The 16,226-nt window shown below is 39.1% G+C and overlaps 1 protein-coding gene across 3 annotated transcripts in view; it reads left to right on the top strand.

Annotated features, from left to right (window-relative positions):
- The window catches only part of TOX (thymocyte selection associated high mobility group box), a 217,082-nt gene that overhangs the window by 115,869 nt on the left and 84,987 nt on the right, over positions 1 to 16,226 (top strand). For all 3 annotated transcript variants that reach the window (XM_063169176.1, XM_063169184.1, XM_063169168.1), the window contains exon 3: positions 14,024 to 14,266. In XM_063169176.1, the coding sequence (XP_063025246.1) occupies positions 14,024 to 14,266 (243 nt within the window). The remainder of the gene's footprint in view (positions 1 to 14,023; positions 14,267 to 16,226) is intronic.

Here is a 16,226-nt window from a genome sequence, read left to right as displayed (position 1 = left end):
AAAAAAAATCTATCAAATGTGACATTTCCAAATTCAAAGATATCAAAAAACTCTGAATTCTTACTGAGGGCTGGAATCAAGAAAAGGCTTACAGGCTTAAAATCTGACCATGGCAAAACTGAACTCTGGGATGTCTGGCTCCCAGGTGGAGTTCAAAACCCGAAGGCAACTTCTGTCTTTTGCTGGAGGGAACCCATGTGGCAAGAAGCAGCTCAATTGCCAGGCAGAGTGTTTTAAGTTGTTACCGAGCGTGCACCAGTCAAACAGCCTTCTGTGCCTGGTTGAGAGTAGCTGTCAGCCTTGGGCTGTCACAACCTCCTTTCCCTTTCGTGGATTTTCTCCTGGTGCTTACACTGTGGCAGTGGTTTTGAGTGAATATACAGAATCATAGAAAGGGCTGGGTTGGAATGGACCTTAAAGATCATCCAGTTCCTTCCACCAGGTCATGGGCAGGGAACCTTCCGCTAGTCCTGGTTACTCAGAGCCCCACTCAGCCTGGCCTTGAAAACTTCCAAATACGGGAACTCCACAACCTCTCTGGGCAACCTGTGCCAGTGCCTCACCCCCCTTGTAGCAAAGAGCTTCTTTCTAATGTCTAATCTAAACCTGTCTTCCTGCAGCTTAAGGCCATTCCTCCCTGACCTACCACTGCAGGCCGTGGTGAAAAGTTCCTCTCCAGCTTGCTTGCTGGCTCCCTTTAGGTACTGGAAAGCTCTCTAAGATCTCCCTGGAGCCTTCTCTTTTCCAAACTGAACAACCCCAGCATTTTTAGCCTGCCTTCTTGCCTTCACAGAAGAGGTGTTCCAGCTCTGTGTGGGCTGGAGCATATGTGAAAGGCTGTAATAATAACAGTATTTGAAAAAAAAGAAAAAAAAAAAGAGAGACAAAACAACTTCTCTGAGAACAGGAATATGGGGTGTGATGGAAACCTGTCTCTCATGTTTCGTCAAGAACTTACGACTGTGAGAGGAGCCTTCCCAAACCTGTTCCTGACATAGACAGCTGCTAGTCGTTCCTCAAAGGAGCAAAACAACTCTTCATTGGCAGTGTCTGTGAGGTCTTCACTGACTGTAATGGGGTGTGTTCCTTTCTTGGGCATAAGCATTTGGTGGTCAGCCAAAACTCGTGAACTGACTACCATTTTAAAATCCAGTCTGGTGGTTAAAACTGGAAAAAATACAGTATTTCCTGCTCTGAAAACAAAGCATGAGAGACTGTGTAACTTACAGGGCTAGGGAGAGGAACAGTAAAGGATGCAATTATATTTCCTGACCATAGCTTTAGGACTGTTTGTTCATTTTCCTGTCACTGTTAGTGGACGTAAAACACATAATGCCATAAAAAGAGAGGAGGAAATGTTCTCTCTCAGATGACAGCATAGTTACTCTAATCATAATTTTGTCCTATGTCTATTTTGCACCTGTGCTCATGAGTCTTGCCATTGCATGACCTCAGCGTGAGGAATGCAGGCTCTTTCCCACCCTTAATAACCTGGCTCTTCCCTCACAAGATCAGAGATAGGGGTTGAATGCTGTCATAATGAGAAGTGAGTAAATTACTCTGCTTTTCTTGATGCATTCACATCTGCTAACTAAAATATGAATCCCACATGTAAGGACATACATAGTCCTATCAGAAACTTTTATTGAAGCTCTGGTCATGCTGAGTCAGACATGAGCATCATTTTTTAATTTCAGAGTCTGGCATAACTTATTTGGGAAGTGGGCTGGCAGACTGAGTCATGGTATGTAACACCAAGGGGTTTCCACTTGCCTGTCCTCAGGATTAGGTGGCCATAGGGACAGACCTGCTGCAGTCCAGATACATGCTGACAAGCACCTCGGTTCTTCTGTTTGCTCCAAAGTGTTCCTATCCAGAAAAACATCACCTTATATTATTTTACAGGTTTTAATCAATTTATCCCCCTTAGGCTAACATAAATAAAAGCTCAGGCATTAGACAGGAAAAAATATAGTTTTGTTCCTTTTGCTGTATAACATCAAACATCTGCATAGTTTGGTAATCCAAGACAAGTTGCCTCACAGCATCCCTCAACAATAATTATCATTTCTGTTCAATTTTCAAATCAGTACATGCTTTGGGACTTACAGACCAAGTTGCTAAGTAGCAACATATGGCTCACTACTGTTCCTGTGATGTTGCTGCAAGCAAATAGCATAATTCTATACTTGAAATGATTTTAACAGAAAGCCAGTGCTGGAACTGAGCCAGAAGAGTAAGTATACAGTAAAAATTAATGATATTCTTTTAAAGCGTCCCAAAAGGCTGTTTGGCAATGTTGTCTCTGTGTACATTTTATATATATGTGTAAGTACTGCATTTTTGGTTACAATATATGTGATACAGGACTCTACACTGAAGGCATCTCCTAAATTAGTTATGCCAGCCATATTAACAAACATACACAGTAAAACTGTGACATTTTCACTACTAATTGCACTTGGATCTGAAATAATTTATCATTTTGAACTAAAACTATGCCAACTGATCTGCATTTGAGATTCCCACCAATTATTGTTTTCTCCCCATACCTATAATTGAAACCTTGGACATGAATTACTCTTTATGTTATTCCTCCTCCTGTAATTTGTGGGCCCCACAGAGCACAGTATAAAATTATATTGCTTATTTTACATTTCTTCCTAGTCACAATATGGAATGTAATTCAGGACTCTTGCACAAAGCTTTAACACATTTGTAGCCTTCCTGAGGCCTGATAAATGTTAAGGTTAATGAGTGCCACTGCCAAATTCCCTGCAAAGTCCAAAGGGAAGGGATGAGAACAGCCCTGGAGCTGATGATTTGGGCAGTAGCCCTGTTGTCCCACTGGGAAGAAAAGATCTGAGGCAGAGGAAGGAATACTGATTGCTCAGAGGTGGTATTTTCCTGTTTCCCAGAGCTATGCCAGGGAGATCTATCTAAAATATATCTGCATGCTCTTTGATAGAGGGGACATCATGGGTATCAAAACTCTTTTGTCCTATACATCTACAGGGTGAAATAGGATGGATTGACATCCAAAAGAGAGATTTTTCATATTAATGTTGCCTTATGCTCATGGCCCTACACATAGCCCTCTTGTATTTTTTACATTTTTATACCATAATTTCTTAGATTATTCATGACATAACTATGGCTCATGTGAAGTAGGGATGGATAAATGCTACCTAATAGCTTCCCTCCCTTGCTCTGTGTTGCTCCTTCCCTGTAGGCAGGCTAGAATTCCAGGGTACTGCCAGAAGGCACAGCTCTTCAGTCTTGTTGCCTGCAACACTCTCCATCAGCAGAGCAAGGCAGGAGTTGGCTGCCTTGAAAAGGATTCAGAAAAAGCAGCATTCTCACATGGAGAATCATTTCATGGTCCAATGTAGTCCCATGGGTACACACTACCCTGTCCTGAAGTCTAGCACAATCCTGCCCAAAAGTTGGAAAGCTTTTGCTTTGGTAAAGTTCATTATTTGAGAGTGAAAAGGCAATGCTACCTGGGCAGCCCACTGGCTGACTGCAGTCCAGGGCTGTTTTGGACCATGTTCCACCTCCCTCTTCCTGATCCACCATCTTTTCATTTCAAAAATAGATTATCAACAGAAGAGAGTCTACTTCTTGGTCCTCCATTTCTCTGAAGTGATCTCTAAATGTCACATTAAAACAAAAAAAGGACATAGCTTAAAATGGCCTCAGGGAAAGAAAAATACCAGGCAAGCCTTTCAGATCCTGAATGAGCAGCTACAGGTAGATATAATTTTACCCTGCCTTTCACTTTTGAGTAAAACATAGTTTTTTAATATTATCTTAACATCAGGCAGAATCTAGACAGAACAGAGTTCCTGATAAAAATACACCAACAGTTGCATTAACAAGGCTATGTATTTATAGATATTCATATTTAGAATCATAGAATGGTTTGAATTGGAAGGCATCTTTGAAGATCATTTAGTCCAGTTCCCTGCCATGAGCAGTTACATCTTTCACTAAATCAGATTGCTCCAAGTCTCATCCAACATGACCTTGAAAACTTCCAGTGATGGGGCACACACAAATTCTCTGCACAATCTCTTACAGTGTCACATCACCCTCACAGTAAAGAATTTTTTCCTGTGTCCAGTCTAAATCTGTCCTCTCTGTTTAAAACTGTTGCTGTTTGTCCTGACACTACAGGGTTTGGTGTAGGGTCTTTCTGCATCTTTCTTAAGCCCCATTATGTACTGAAAGGTGTTATCAGGTCTCCTTAGAATGTCCTGCAGGCTGAGCAACCCCAGCTCAGCCTTTCATCATAGGAGAAGTGCTTCAGCCCTTGGACCTCTGTGGTCTTCTCCAGACCCAAACTGACAAGTTCATGTTTTCCTGTGCTGCCGACCCCAAAGCTGGATGCAGAACTCCAGGTGGCATCTCCCAAAAGCAGAGCAGGCAGAATCCCCTCCCTCATCCTGCTGGCCATGCTGCTTTTGATGCAGCCCAGAACAAGGCTGGCTTTCTGGACTGCAAGCACATTGCCAGCTTATGTCCAGCTTGTCATCCCTCAGTGTCCCCAAACCCTTCTCCACAGGGATGTGTTGCATTATGTATGGATGTCTTTAGCTTTAATGCAAAGTGTATGAACATGTACTGTGTACATATTTAAGGATATTTTTTTTTGTAATGAAATGCCTCAACTTTTATAAAAATATAAGTCAGAATTAGGGCCTATTGGCTGGAATTTAGGAGCTTTAACAAATTTCACTTTAAAGATGTAACTCAGGTGAAATACCTTTACCCTTATTTACTGAAATTAATTTTAGTCAGTTATGTTCAGTAGGTGTGGAACTTGTACTCTGACCAGAAGAAGAAATGTATACAACCTACTTATCCCTGAAAAATGAGTTACTTAAGCATGCCTTAACTTAATGCATCTTTCATTTAATGTCTATTCTATAGCACATGCTATAAAAACACCAAAGAGGGCAAAATCTAGTCCCTAAGGATCCTAAGCAAACATCCCCATAATTACAGTTGTGTAAACAAAAGTGTCCCTCTCCAGCCTTCAAAAATCATTAACGTGGATCTGTAAAATTGAGATCATATCAGAAACCTCAGCAAGTATAACAAATTTTTCAGCATTCTATTTGTCTTCTGGCTGTAAAATCTTGCACTTATATTTTCTTTGCAGCCATGTGGGCAGAAAGCTTTTTAATGAAACACGTTTGGAGGGTAATTGCATAGCTACAGAATTTTGGGATTTAGAAGTAAATGTCAGATACTTCTAGAGTAATGCTAAAATTGTGAACTTGGCCCTGCTGAATGTACAGTGATTCTGTGCATCAAATAAAAGTATTCTTCTCAAGAGTTGCACATGAGAGGGAACTGAAGTAAACATTGCATCTTGTCTTAGCTGTGGCATCAGGATGACAGCAACTTCAGTGATAGGCCCACAATAAATCAATAAAGTAAAAACAACAAAAGCTATTATTTTACCATGAAAAAGGTAAACAGAAAATCAATCATCAAATGATGAATTCTCTGTCCAAGAGCCAGAGGTATTTTTTCACAAATCACAAGAGAAAAAGCACTGTCTTTTGCTGTGCATGTCATGAGACAACTTTCTGTTTAATGAGCAGCCAGTATAAAATATCCTTCAAAATGTTTCCCTCTGCTCCTCCAAGTACAACTTTTTTAGCATGTGAAAACAGATTACAGACATCATATATTTTAGTTATGTAGTTTCCTTTCCAGGAAACGCTACAGGTCAGCAGCGTGGATGAATTATGGGATGTAACCATGGGAAATGTTAAAGGCAGTATTTTTCATCTGAGCTTCACATAAAATGAACCTTTTTCGGTCCATAAAACATCTGGAAGAATTACGTGAATTTGAACTACAAATTAGACCAATTACTATTATACTGTCCCTTTTGGCAAAGGCTGCCACAGTGGAGTCAGTTTGACCTGCTGACCCCTGACCGAATAAACCGATAAGATGCCAGTCTTTGATTAATCTAGTTAGTTTTACAAAATCTGGCATCTCAACAAGCCCTAACTAGTTACTCAAACCAGTCTTCAATGTAACATTCAAATGATCACTCCGTGGAGTCCCAGAGGTATTCATTACAGACAAAATTGCTCTTGTTGCCTCACATACAAGCTGAGTTTTCAATGGGAAATGAAAGGCTGCCTGGAAAAATAGGCCACCTAATTAAGTTAAACTACTCTAGCATTTGGCTTGACATCTTCATTACTCAAAATTAAAAAGATGCTTCACTTGAGCACGCAAGTTACTATTGTTTATGTTGTTTTCCTCTTAAATTGGCTTCTTACATGGAAGTCTGTTTTTCAGAATTATATCTTGTAATAGCTTGCATATTGCTTGCAAGTTTATAAAAATGTCTTAATAGGTACCATGCTGCTGATAGTTTGTATGGCATCAGTAGGATTGAACTTATTACTGGGGTCCCAGCAGTCCCAAGCTTACATGACACTTTATTAAGAGAGGGGCAGATCCCCCCACTTTTACTTGCTTAAATGATCTGTACTGGTTCATATACCGAGCACTTCCTTGGCCTTTTTACTGATAAGCGCTGGGTCCGAAATCCAGGTGTGAAAGCCAGGGGGACCGCTGGTAGGAATTGGGAGCTTTGATCTGCCTCATCTTTCAGCTTTTCCTGTGATTGGCACAGGACTAAACAAAAGTTACATCATAATCACAAAGAATAGCCATGCCTCTGTTTTGATCCTCCTTTTCTCAAGTGGTGACATTTTACATTAAATCAGATTTTTTTTCTGGCTATTTCATCAGTCATTCAGGAGAAGTGTAGCACAGGTAGGACCCATTCTCCTTTTGAATAGTGAGAAGCAAGCCATTGTTTCTGAGCTTTTCTAAGGAAAGAAAAGAGAAAGTAGGAGAAAAAAATCATGAACAAAAAATAAAAGGATCCTTTGTCCTTCATCATTGTGTGCCCTGAGTACAATATTGTTTCATCTTTTGGTGTCTATCTCAGAAGGGATTTGGAAATTTAGACAGAATATATGCCCCCTAAACAAATATACTTAAATGTAAATCTGTACTACTGCTATTTTAAGAGTGTTTAAAAATGTAAACATGTGAAGAACACAGTCTTGATTGCTGGTTTAGAGTCTATGCTATGATGCTAATGAGGCTTCTGACAGGTTAAATGTGGTGTATCATCTATATTTTCAGGCAGCACAATTTCTGAAGATGTGACTTCTATTTTTTTTTCAGTTCAATTCTGCTTATTAAATATGTATATTGCTAGTTTTATTACCCAGAGCTTTGTACTGAGCATAATTTAGGTATGTTTTGCAGAGAGAATCTCTAAAAAGTTTTTATATCCAATATGCTTTTTATCTCTAGTTGACAAAGAATATTTAGTGCACGTAGTAACTGATTTATGGAAGTATGTCTTGTAGTGCTGAGTTCAAGATTATACCATACATGATGCTGCCTGTATTGTAGTACAGACCAAAGTTTTCAAATAGGACCGTTACCTTAAAAATTTTAGCTTTCATTAAAATGCAGTAGAAGTAATAGTAGTAGTAGTAGTAGAAGTATAGTAGTAATAGAATTAATAAGAACAAAAATAATAACAAGAATAATATTGATAGTAGTGGTAGTGTAGTAGTTGTAATAGTAGTAGACATTGTGGGAGAGAAAATACCTTTCTTTTCAGGAGAGAGGGGTGACAAGGGTGTTGGACAGTGACCGCGCTTGGATCCCCACTGGGGACATGCTAAGGAAGGTGAAAGATTGTCACAGGTTAGAGGGACAAGACTCCACTTTGGGTGCTAAGGATGCTCCATTTGTGCCTAAAGCTCTTGTATATTCTTGAGGAACTGCTTTGGTCAGTTGGTCAGTAGTTCATAAAAGACTTGTTCTTTTCTTTAAATTTTATTCAAAAGTTCTAAATAGCAAAAAGTGCACTGCTGTGTTCTTGTCTGAAGGGAAGTTTAACTGCTCCAATAGTGTTATTGGTGTTTGCAGGCCCCAGATCCTTTAGCCTCTTATAATATTTGTGCTCCTACTTATTGTCATCTTTAAACTGTGTTTCAACTTAAAGCCTCCATTGAAAACATATTTCCCAACAAACTGCTACACTAGAGGCATACAATTAATGAAATTAATGAAAAGACTCAAGAGTGAAATCTTAAAAACAGTTTGTTGTTTTACGTAGTTCTGTACACCTTGAAAATTATGATTGTTTAAAATTAATAATATAATTGTCAGCACATTCTCTTTCTTGAAAACAGAATTCATCTGGTACAGGAAAATTAATGTTTTGCCTGGGGCTTTGGCCTTTAACTAATGCAAATTAGAGAAATTGATTAACACAATACAAAAAAGTTATACCTTCCCCTGTAATACATTTTTGATAGCTGTGGCTTGATAAATTAGTATATTGTGTGTTTTTAAATGAATATGATTTATTGCTGTTGTCTACCATATGAAGAAACACAAAAAAAATTGTTTTCAGGATCATTGACTTGAACATATCAATGGCACTGTTGGACAATTCTTGCTGAGTGTTAAGATGATTTATGTAACAGACCGAAGGTTTCCACAGTAATGCATTATAGTCTCAAGCTATCAAGCCTTGTTCATGCAGAGACAAAAGCAGCTGAAAAACACTTGCTTCTGAAGGTCTTCCATTTAGAAATTAGAGATAAGGTTGGTCCTATTAAAACTCCTGGAAGTATCCACTGTTAAATATATTATCCTAACTCAAATTTGTATAAGGTACGTGGCTGTTTTTCCCCTTCTAATGAGCTCATTGTTTTTACATTACTCTCGATTCATAAGTATTTCAGTTATGTAACAACGTGTTCAATAATAGAAGAGGAGACAGCCTGAAGCATGTATCTTTTAAAAACTGGCATCTTTCCACAGTTCAGACGCAGAAGCCTTGGTGCAAATGAAAAATTAAGACACGCTCTACATAGTTGGCAGAACCATTCATATCATTTAAATTAAATATCTATAGGCAAATTCCCAATTTTTAAGGAACTGTTGCTAATATGAGATTCTGTTGAGTAAATGCATGATGACTGATGCAACCACTGAGCAGACTTGCTTAGGGAATGTTGTCTTCTGGGCTGTCATATATGAACATTACTGCTCTTTCCAGAGGGATTTACACTGGATGTTTGAAAGCTTGCCGCTTCCTGTGGTCAGTCTGTTTGAGCCTCCTCCTTTGATTTGCCTTCTTTGATCACTTCTTAAAGTTCTATTGAAATTATTTTGAAACATAAGTCAGTTTTGCTGGCCAATATGCAGTTTTCACTGTAGAGTACTTAAGGAAAGGGGCTGTATTTGTATCTCCTGCCAGCATTTCCCTTTTTTTCCTAATGAGTAACCTCAAAAGTAAATGCTAGATTTTTTTTTGTATCTGTGTTATCAGCACAGCTGGATGCATAGCCATAATTTATGTGTTGCCAAAGTAAAGAACTGATTCCTGACATACGCTTCCTCTCAGTGTCCCAGTTTTTCCCCTCCTTCCATAGCTTGTTGCTGGATTTGACCAGGCTAATTGGCTTAAAAAGTAAATTTAACAGGACCAATGGGGTCTTTTTCAGAAACAAAAGCTTGGATTTGTGTTGGACAGTGAGTCAGGTTTCAGTGTTCATATCATTTTTATTCTGGCAAGCTTTTCTCATAAAATGATATGCCAAGGTAGCATATAGATAAGGCTCCTCATCTCACAGTGGGCATATCAATCATCTGTTTTATGGAGTTTACATAATTTCAAGCAGAAATGTCACAAATATTTAGCCAGAAACATAAAATATAGTCCTCTAAATTTGGGAAGACATTCTTAATTCAAAAATCATCCTTAACATTGTTAGAAGGTAGCTCAAATGTAAGGATAATCAGTTCTGAGGTTCCCACTGTGTAGATTCCATCTGAACTAGACTGAAATCTGTTTATAATAAAATGCTCTTTAAAATAAAGAAAAATTTAAGCCTGTATCTGTTAAGTGCTGTGCAATTGGTTTAATGGTGTTAATTTGCAGAGGGTTTTCTCTCTGGAATGCAATAAAGGCCCAGGAAACTCCCCTAAACTGAAGAGCTGATTAACACCTCTTTCTCTACTATAGTCATGAAAGTGAAACCACCGGCAAAGCTCCTAGTGGAAAAGTGGTAAAGAAAATAAAGAATTTCTGCTACTTTTGTTTGCTTGTTTGTTTGGGAGTTTTGGGTTTGTTTTTTTTCTGCTATTCAAAAGTGAAAAGGTGATCTTGCTGAGGTTTCTGTGACTGGTAGAATAAAAAGGAGCTATTCCATGTCTCTCTGAACAGAGCAAGTCCTGCTGATAGGAAAACCAGCCATGAAGGAAAAAGCCTTGGAGTGGAAGGGAAAGACCCTAACTTTCCCCATCCCCAAGAAAAACCTAGCAGAAGTGAAAGTCCGGGCCACACTTTATTATGAATACATAGGAGCTATACTTATGACTTGTGGTTGGGTACAGGGGGTACAGCCTTCCCTGATGCTCTGGATGCTAGATAACTGCTTTAATTAGAAATTTCGGATAAACAGCTTGTGTTGGAAGAAATGGTGCTCTAAGGAAGCTCAGAGGCTGGGGCAGGATGATAGCTGGTCTGGGAGTGGGAGTTCTTGCTGCAGGGTTAAGCTTGAGACTGCCTTTTTGGTAAATTTCCCTAAAGCTTCTCTTTACAGAAGAAGGTGACAATACAACATTCCAGGAGAGCCCATTGCCAGCAGTGGATCAGTTGCATCAAGGGGACCCCAGATGGTTACTAAAATAGGTTTTCCAATGGCAAGGAGAGAGGTGGCAGGAAAGTAGGAGTGAGTGTTTGAAGCTTGTAGCTGCTATTCACAGGACAAGCACATGTCCCATTCCTCGTGCCTTTCCTCCAGGCACAGTTGCAACAGCCTTTTTCCTGGGATATGTTGGGTTTGCTGCAGATATATCTAGGAATTTTGGGGTTCATATGCCAGTGTGCTAAGTCATTACAAGCATCTGAACCAAGCTCCTGGACGAGACAAATGAATACCAGCAAATCACTGTTGAAGTAACTTCCCTGAGGAAGTTGTGTCTATATGCATTACATGCACACAATACTGAGCATGGAAATATCAAATTGCCTGAAAATGTAAGGTCAGTAGGGTGCTCTGCAAATGCTTTTGAATTTCTGTCCATAGCATTAGCATAAACTTCGATTCTGCCTAGCTTTACTGAAATAGTACTATAGCTTGTCTTAAGAAAAAAATTAAAAATAGAGAAACATAGGAGATACTTAATTTGAATTATATATTATTTGGTGTGTCATTACAGCTTTTGCTATTCTAATCCTACTTTTAAGTGTAGTGAATAGTGATATTGTAGGTGATGTGGGATCAAATGCACTCTTAAATGGTTCACAAGCAGCAACCATTGTGTGGATTTTTTGGTAATTAATCAGAGAACAAGCATTTATTTAAAATTCTTAACCCATATAATATATATAACATTATTATATACCTGTACATGACACACCTTGGATTGTGGAGCTGCTAGTGCTTTATACTTCCTTCTTAATAAGCAAAATCAGTGTCCTACTGGCAGTTAATTGATTCCACCATTTTTGAAGTATTACTGGCTAAAGAAACATTTGAAACAAAAAAATCAAAAGTAAGGCCTGGTCCATCCATATGTGACATGCAAACAGAGGTGTAAAAATAAGCAGATATGCTAAGTGCCTCCAATATCCTGTCAATATTTGATTTACGAATATTTGCTTTTAGAAGCAAGCTGAAGTCTCACAGGACAGTGCAAGAGAGAGAAAATAGATGTTAATACTTTCTACCTGCAAAATCAGGGTAGAGAAAACTCTTTTGAGGCCTTTAGTCTTTTGGGACATTAGAAAAGACACTGTTGAACATAAATGTCCTTCTTTCAGAGCTAATGAATCCCTCCTGGAAGCTGTAGGCTACATGGATCCAAGCTCACCAGGATTACAGTTACCAAATCTAAGTGTACCTGCAGGGATAGCACTGGTCCAGGAGAGCATTATGGATGTTATCCCTTCCTTCATTTCTCTTCTTTGCTGTTTAGTTATTGTGGTATTAGATCTTAAACTCACTTTAGACACCTTTTCCTTCATCATGGATTTTATATTATAGTAATTAGGAACTAGCTAGTGTATGCATTGTCCCTAATACTTTTATTTGGTAAAAGAAAATTTACAAAATTTGCAAAATTTATACATTGCTATTGAGTAAATGTGGTGTTCTCTTTACCATGTATAAGCCTTCTCTCCATTTAGTGAGGGTCTATTTTACTGTATTTCCCCTTGGAGAAATGGCAGCATCATGGCTTGTAGAAGTGGGGGCAAATGCAACTTACAGAGGTCAGTAGACTTGCACCAGCTTGCCATTAAGAAGAAAGCAGAGGCAGAGGGAGAAGCAAACTCCTATGCTGAGGGTGAAACACAGCTGTAATACATGGATAGAGTCAAAGTCCTCACACATAACAGTGATGATATCACTGTCAAACCCTGTTCTGCTGTTTTCATTTTTGGGGATTTTACTTTGGTCTTTCCAATCTAGACTTCCTCTTCTATTTTATACTATTTGGTAAAGAGATTAAAACCTTTTTGGGAAAAAAACAAAGCAGCCAAAACCATGGCAATGTGCATTAGAGGAGGTTTATCTGTGTTCACCAGCTCACTGAAGACATTTAATACGGTTTGGTTTTGGTCTGATTGAAGTTTATACATGCTTGTACAGAGGAGAGTAACCTCAGGCATCAGGAGGACATTATTACTATGATGAATAATGAAAAATCCCTTTGTTATAATTGGCCATTGATTCTCCCCTTGTCCTTCTGCATGAATTCATACACTCTATTATCCTCCATTTGGAAACTCATATTGGGGAAAACATTTTCTTCCAATAGCTGCTCTTTGAAATTGTGCCCTCATGCTCATCCTTTCTGGTGATACTTTTCAGGAGCAGAATGTATTTTGAATCCTTGCATTTCCAGAATTAACAAAAACAGCACTCAGAGCAGGACTGCTGTGCTGAAGAGGGGCAGGAAGGGTGGGAGTAGTCACTGTGCTATAAATCTCCTGACTGTGGGCATGGGATGTGCAAAGACTGATCACTTTGCAAAGGAGTTGGCTGTTCTCAGAAAAGCAGAGCAGGCTTTCAGGCTGAGCCATTGCAGCTGATCTCTTTAACCCTTTATTATGCTCACCTTTTCCTTTTTAGAAATGTGCATATACCCACCCTATCCCACAAATGAGCCTACCTGCTGTACAAAACCTGTAGATAAATGATAGCAATTATCCACCTTGGTGCATTACTCTGACTTTGCCTGTGGCTTTTCCTTGGATCAGATTGAATTGGATGACTTAATGGCAGCAAGCAACAAAAGACTAACAGTTGTTTGGTGGAGTTACTAATTCAGATAACTGACAAAATGTATGTATAATTCAGGTTATAGATTAAGAAAGAAAAACAAATGATGTTTAAAAAAACTTCAAATGCATTTTTATAAATACAAAGCATACACATACTGAGTATGTACTGTTTCTTTTTCTTTCTAGCTGAGTAAATGCATGGCACTCCCATATGTATAAAAGTCGTATCTTTCTTCAGTATGTAATTCTTGGTCTGAGAAGCAGAAAGTAAAATGAACCATTTTGTGCCAATATTAATTTTATAAATTGCATTCCCTTTTCCACAATTCCCATGAAAAAGGTATTCAGCTAGATGAACACTCTCAGAAAATTTTAATAGGACCCTTGAAATCTATTTGAGTTCACCTTCTTTTAAAAAATATTTTTAAGGGAAAAGTATCATAGATTCTTATGCCTTAGAGGCATTTTTTCCTCCATACATAATGGTGAGACTTCACTTGTATAATATATGGGTCTTGAAAATATTCTTTATTAAATTGTAGATTGTGTTTAGAAGTATGTGAGTTTGGCTCCTTTTTTTTATTTTATTATTGATCAGTGCTCATATGATATTCATAGCAATCGCTATTTGTTGGTTTGTTTCTTTTTTTCCAGTCTTTTCCTGGCCCAAGTCTCGAAAGTGAAGATTTTAACATACCTCCTATAACTCCTCCATCATTGCCTGACCACTCCCTGGTGCACTTGAATGAGATAGAGTCTGGGTACCACTCTCTGTGTCATCCCATGAACCACAATGGCCTCCTTCCCTTCCACCCTCAAAACATGGATCTACCTGAAATTACAGTTTCCAACATGCTTGGCCAAGACGGGACACTGCTTTCCAATTCCCTCTCTGTGGTAAGCACTTTTCTTCTTTCCCTTCTGTTCTGTTTCAAGTGAAAAATCATGGAAATACAGATCTGTTTGAAATCCTTCAAGGGGGCCAAGACCTGCCCCACTCAAATCTTAAATTTTGGAGTGTCCTGGCCTGACTCTGGGTGTTACATTGCATTCCCTGTGTCAAATCCTCTGCCTGGCAGAGGTGAAGGGGAATTTTCAGCCGAGTTCCTCAAAGCCAGAGTGATACCTTCCACCACCTTGGGCAGAAGGTTATCCTTTACAGGGATGTAAATAATGACAGAAAGAGGCTCAAGGCTCTGACTTCTGCTGGAGCAGGGTTTAGATCCAGATGGCTGTTGTTCTGTATTTGTCTGATGAGGCTCTTTCCATTCTCATTTGCATGTGCTGAGAGATGTACAAAAATTTAATATCTCCTTTCTTGTTTACCGCACGTTTGGAAAACAGCAAATGTTATTTCTGATTCTAGGCCAAATCTTACAGCCTTTTTACAGTTCCCAGTCCTTAGCCAGCCAGAATCCAATTGAAATGACTGGACAACTTGCTTATAAAGTCTGTCAGATAGTCATTATGGTCATAATCTTGTGAAGCCTGATATTATAAATCACTTATTCGAATGTTAAATTGCTTGCAACAACTGCAGAGCTACTGTACACGTTACATTTTCAAGTGGGCTCTCCAATTCATTAGTATACTTCTTGCATAGAAGCTCCAGACAAGATTATTTCACATTGATACACAATTTTAACCCAAAGAGTTAAAAATCCCATGAAAGAGGTTGGAGCCTGACATTGTGTGTATCCCACCGTACTTCAAGCACCAGGTGGGCTAAATGGGCTGCCCAGGAGCTGCAGATCCCAACAGCCAAAGATAAGAATCTATTGTTCCTAGAGATAAAGGGTCTGGGCTTCTCACCCAAAGTTCTGCACTTATTGACTGAGGCTGTTTAGGCTTTCCAGCTTGCTAGCTCCCCACCACATTATCTAAAAAACACAAATCAGTCCTGGGAGCCCGAGAGCTGACACAACACGTGGATGTTTGGGTAGTCAGGGATCCAGGTTCAGCTCCCATCAGCCCCTCTGGGGCTCAGACCCAGGGGCCATGGTGGCTGGAAAAGACTTGGTTTACAACAAAAATCTGCTTTGTCACATTGCTTCATTGCAACTTAATTAAAATAAAGCTTCCTTGATTTTGAGGAGCTCTGCATTCCCTCTGAGGATATCCAAAAAAGCATAGGGGCACAAGTATTGGCTTCTTATATGTTGCACAGTTGTTATTGATTTACTAGGATGTTGCACACTTCGTATTTGAGGTCAGAATCTGACCCCAGGGTTATGTTCAATAATGGGAGGAGTGGAGGAGAGGCAGATTTATATAGAGAAATAGAAATATGCTCTATAGAAAGAGCCTATATTTTCCTTGCTTGTCTGCAAAGCTGATGGCATGCATTAAAGAGCTTGAGTGAAATCTTGTGTGGAGTTCTGAGAATCAGAGCTATGAAAGGACTTGGAAAAGTAAGAGAAATGCTTGACACTCTAGTCAAGACAGGCTGTATTTCATTGAATTGACCTCTTTTGAGCCATGGTTATGGCTCAGAACTATGCATTCTTTTAAGCTGTGATGTTTCACATTAACCTTTTGCAACAAGCTCTGAACAAAGGGCCTTGAGAGTCTGTAGATCATCGCAGCGAATAATCGCATTGAGGGAAAACACAAAAAAGTTGAATAATATAGCTGGGCAATTTTGCCATTGGAACTTAGTGAAGAACAAAAGAGATGAAAAATCAGATGTCAAGAAAATATGTGCTGAATTTTGACAATAATTTCTGAGGATTTGTTCAATAAATAAAGCATGATCCTTGGAGTGTCATGTGCAAAGTCAGCTGTTACCCTAACTTGCGTGCCCTTTTTGCACAGGAGCACCTCTTACCTAGCAATAGTTTGAACTCCAGCTGGCTTG

Source organism: Melospiza melodia, chromosome 1 (genome assembly GCF_035770615.1).
Source record: "Melospiza melodia melodia isolate bMelMel2 chromosome 1, bMelMel2.pri, whole genome shotgun sequence".
In the NCBI taxonomy this organism is placed as follows: domain Eukaryota; kingdom Metazoa; phylum Chordata; class Aves; order Passeriformes; family Passerellidae; genus Melospiza; species Melospiza melodia.
This window is presented reverse-complemented; position numbering and strand designations above follow the sequence as displayed.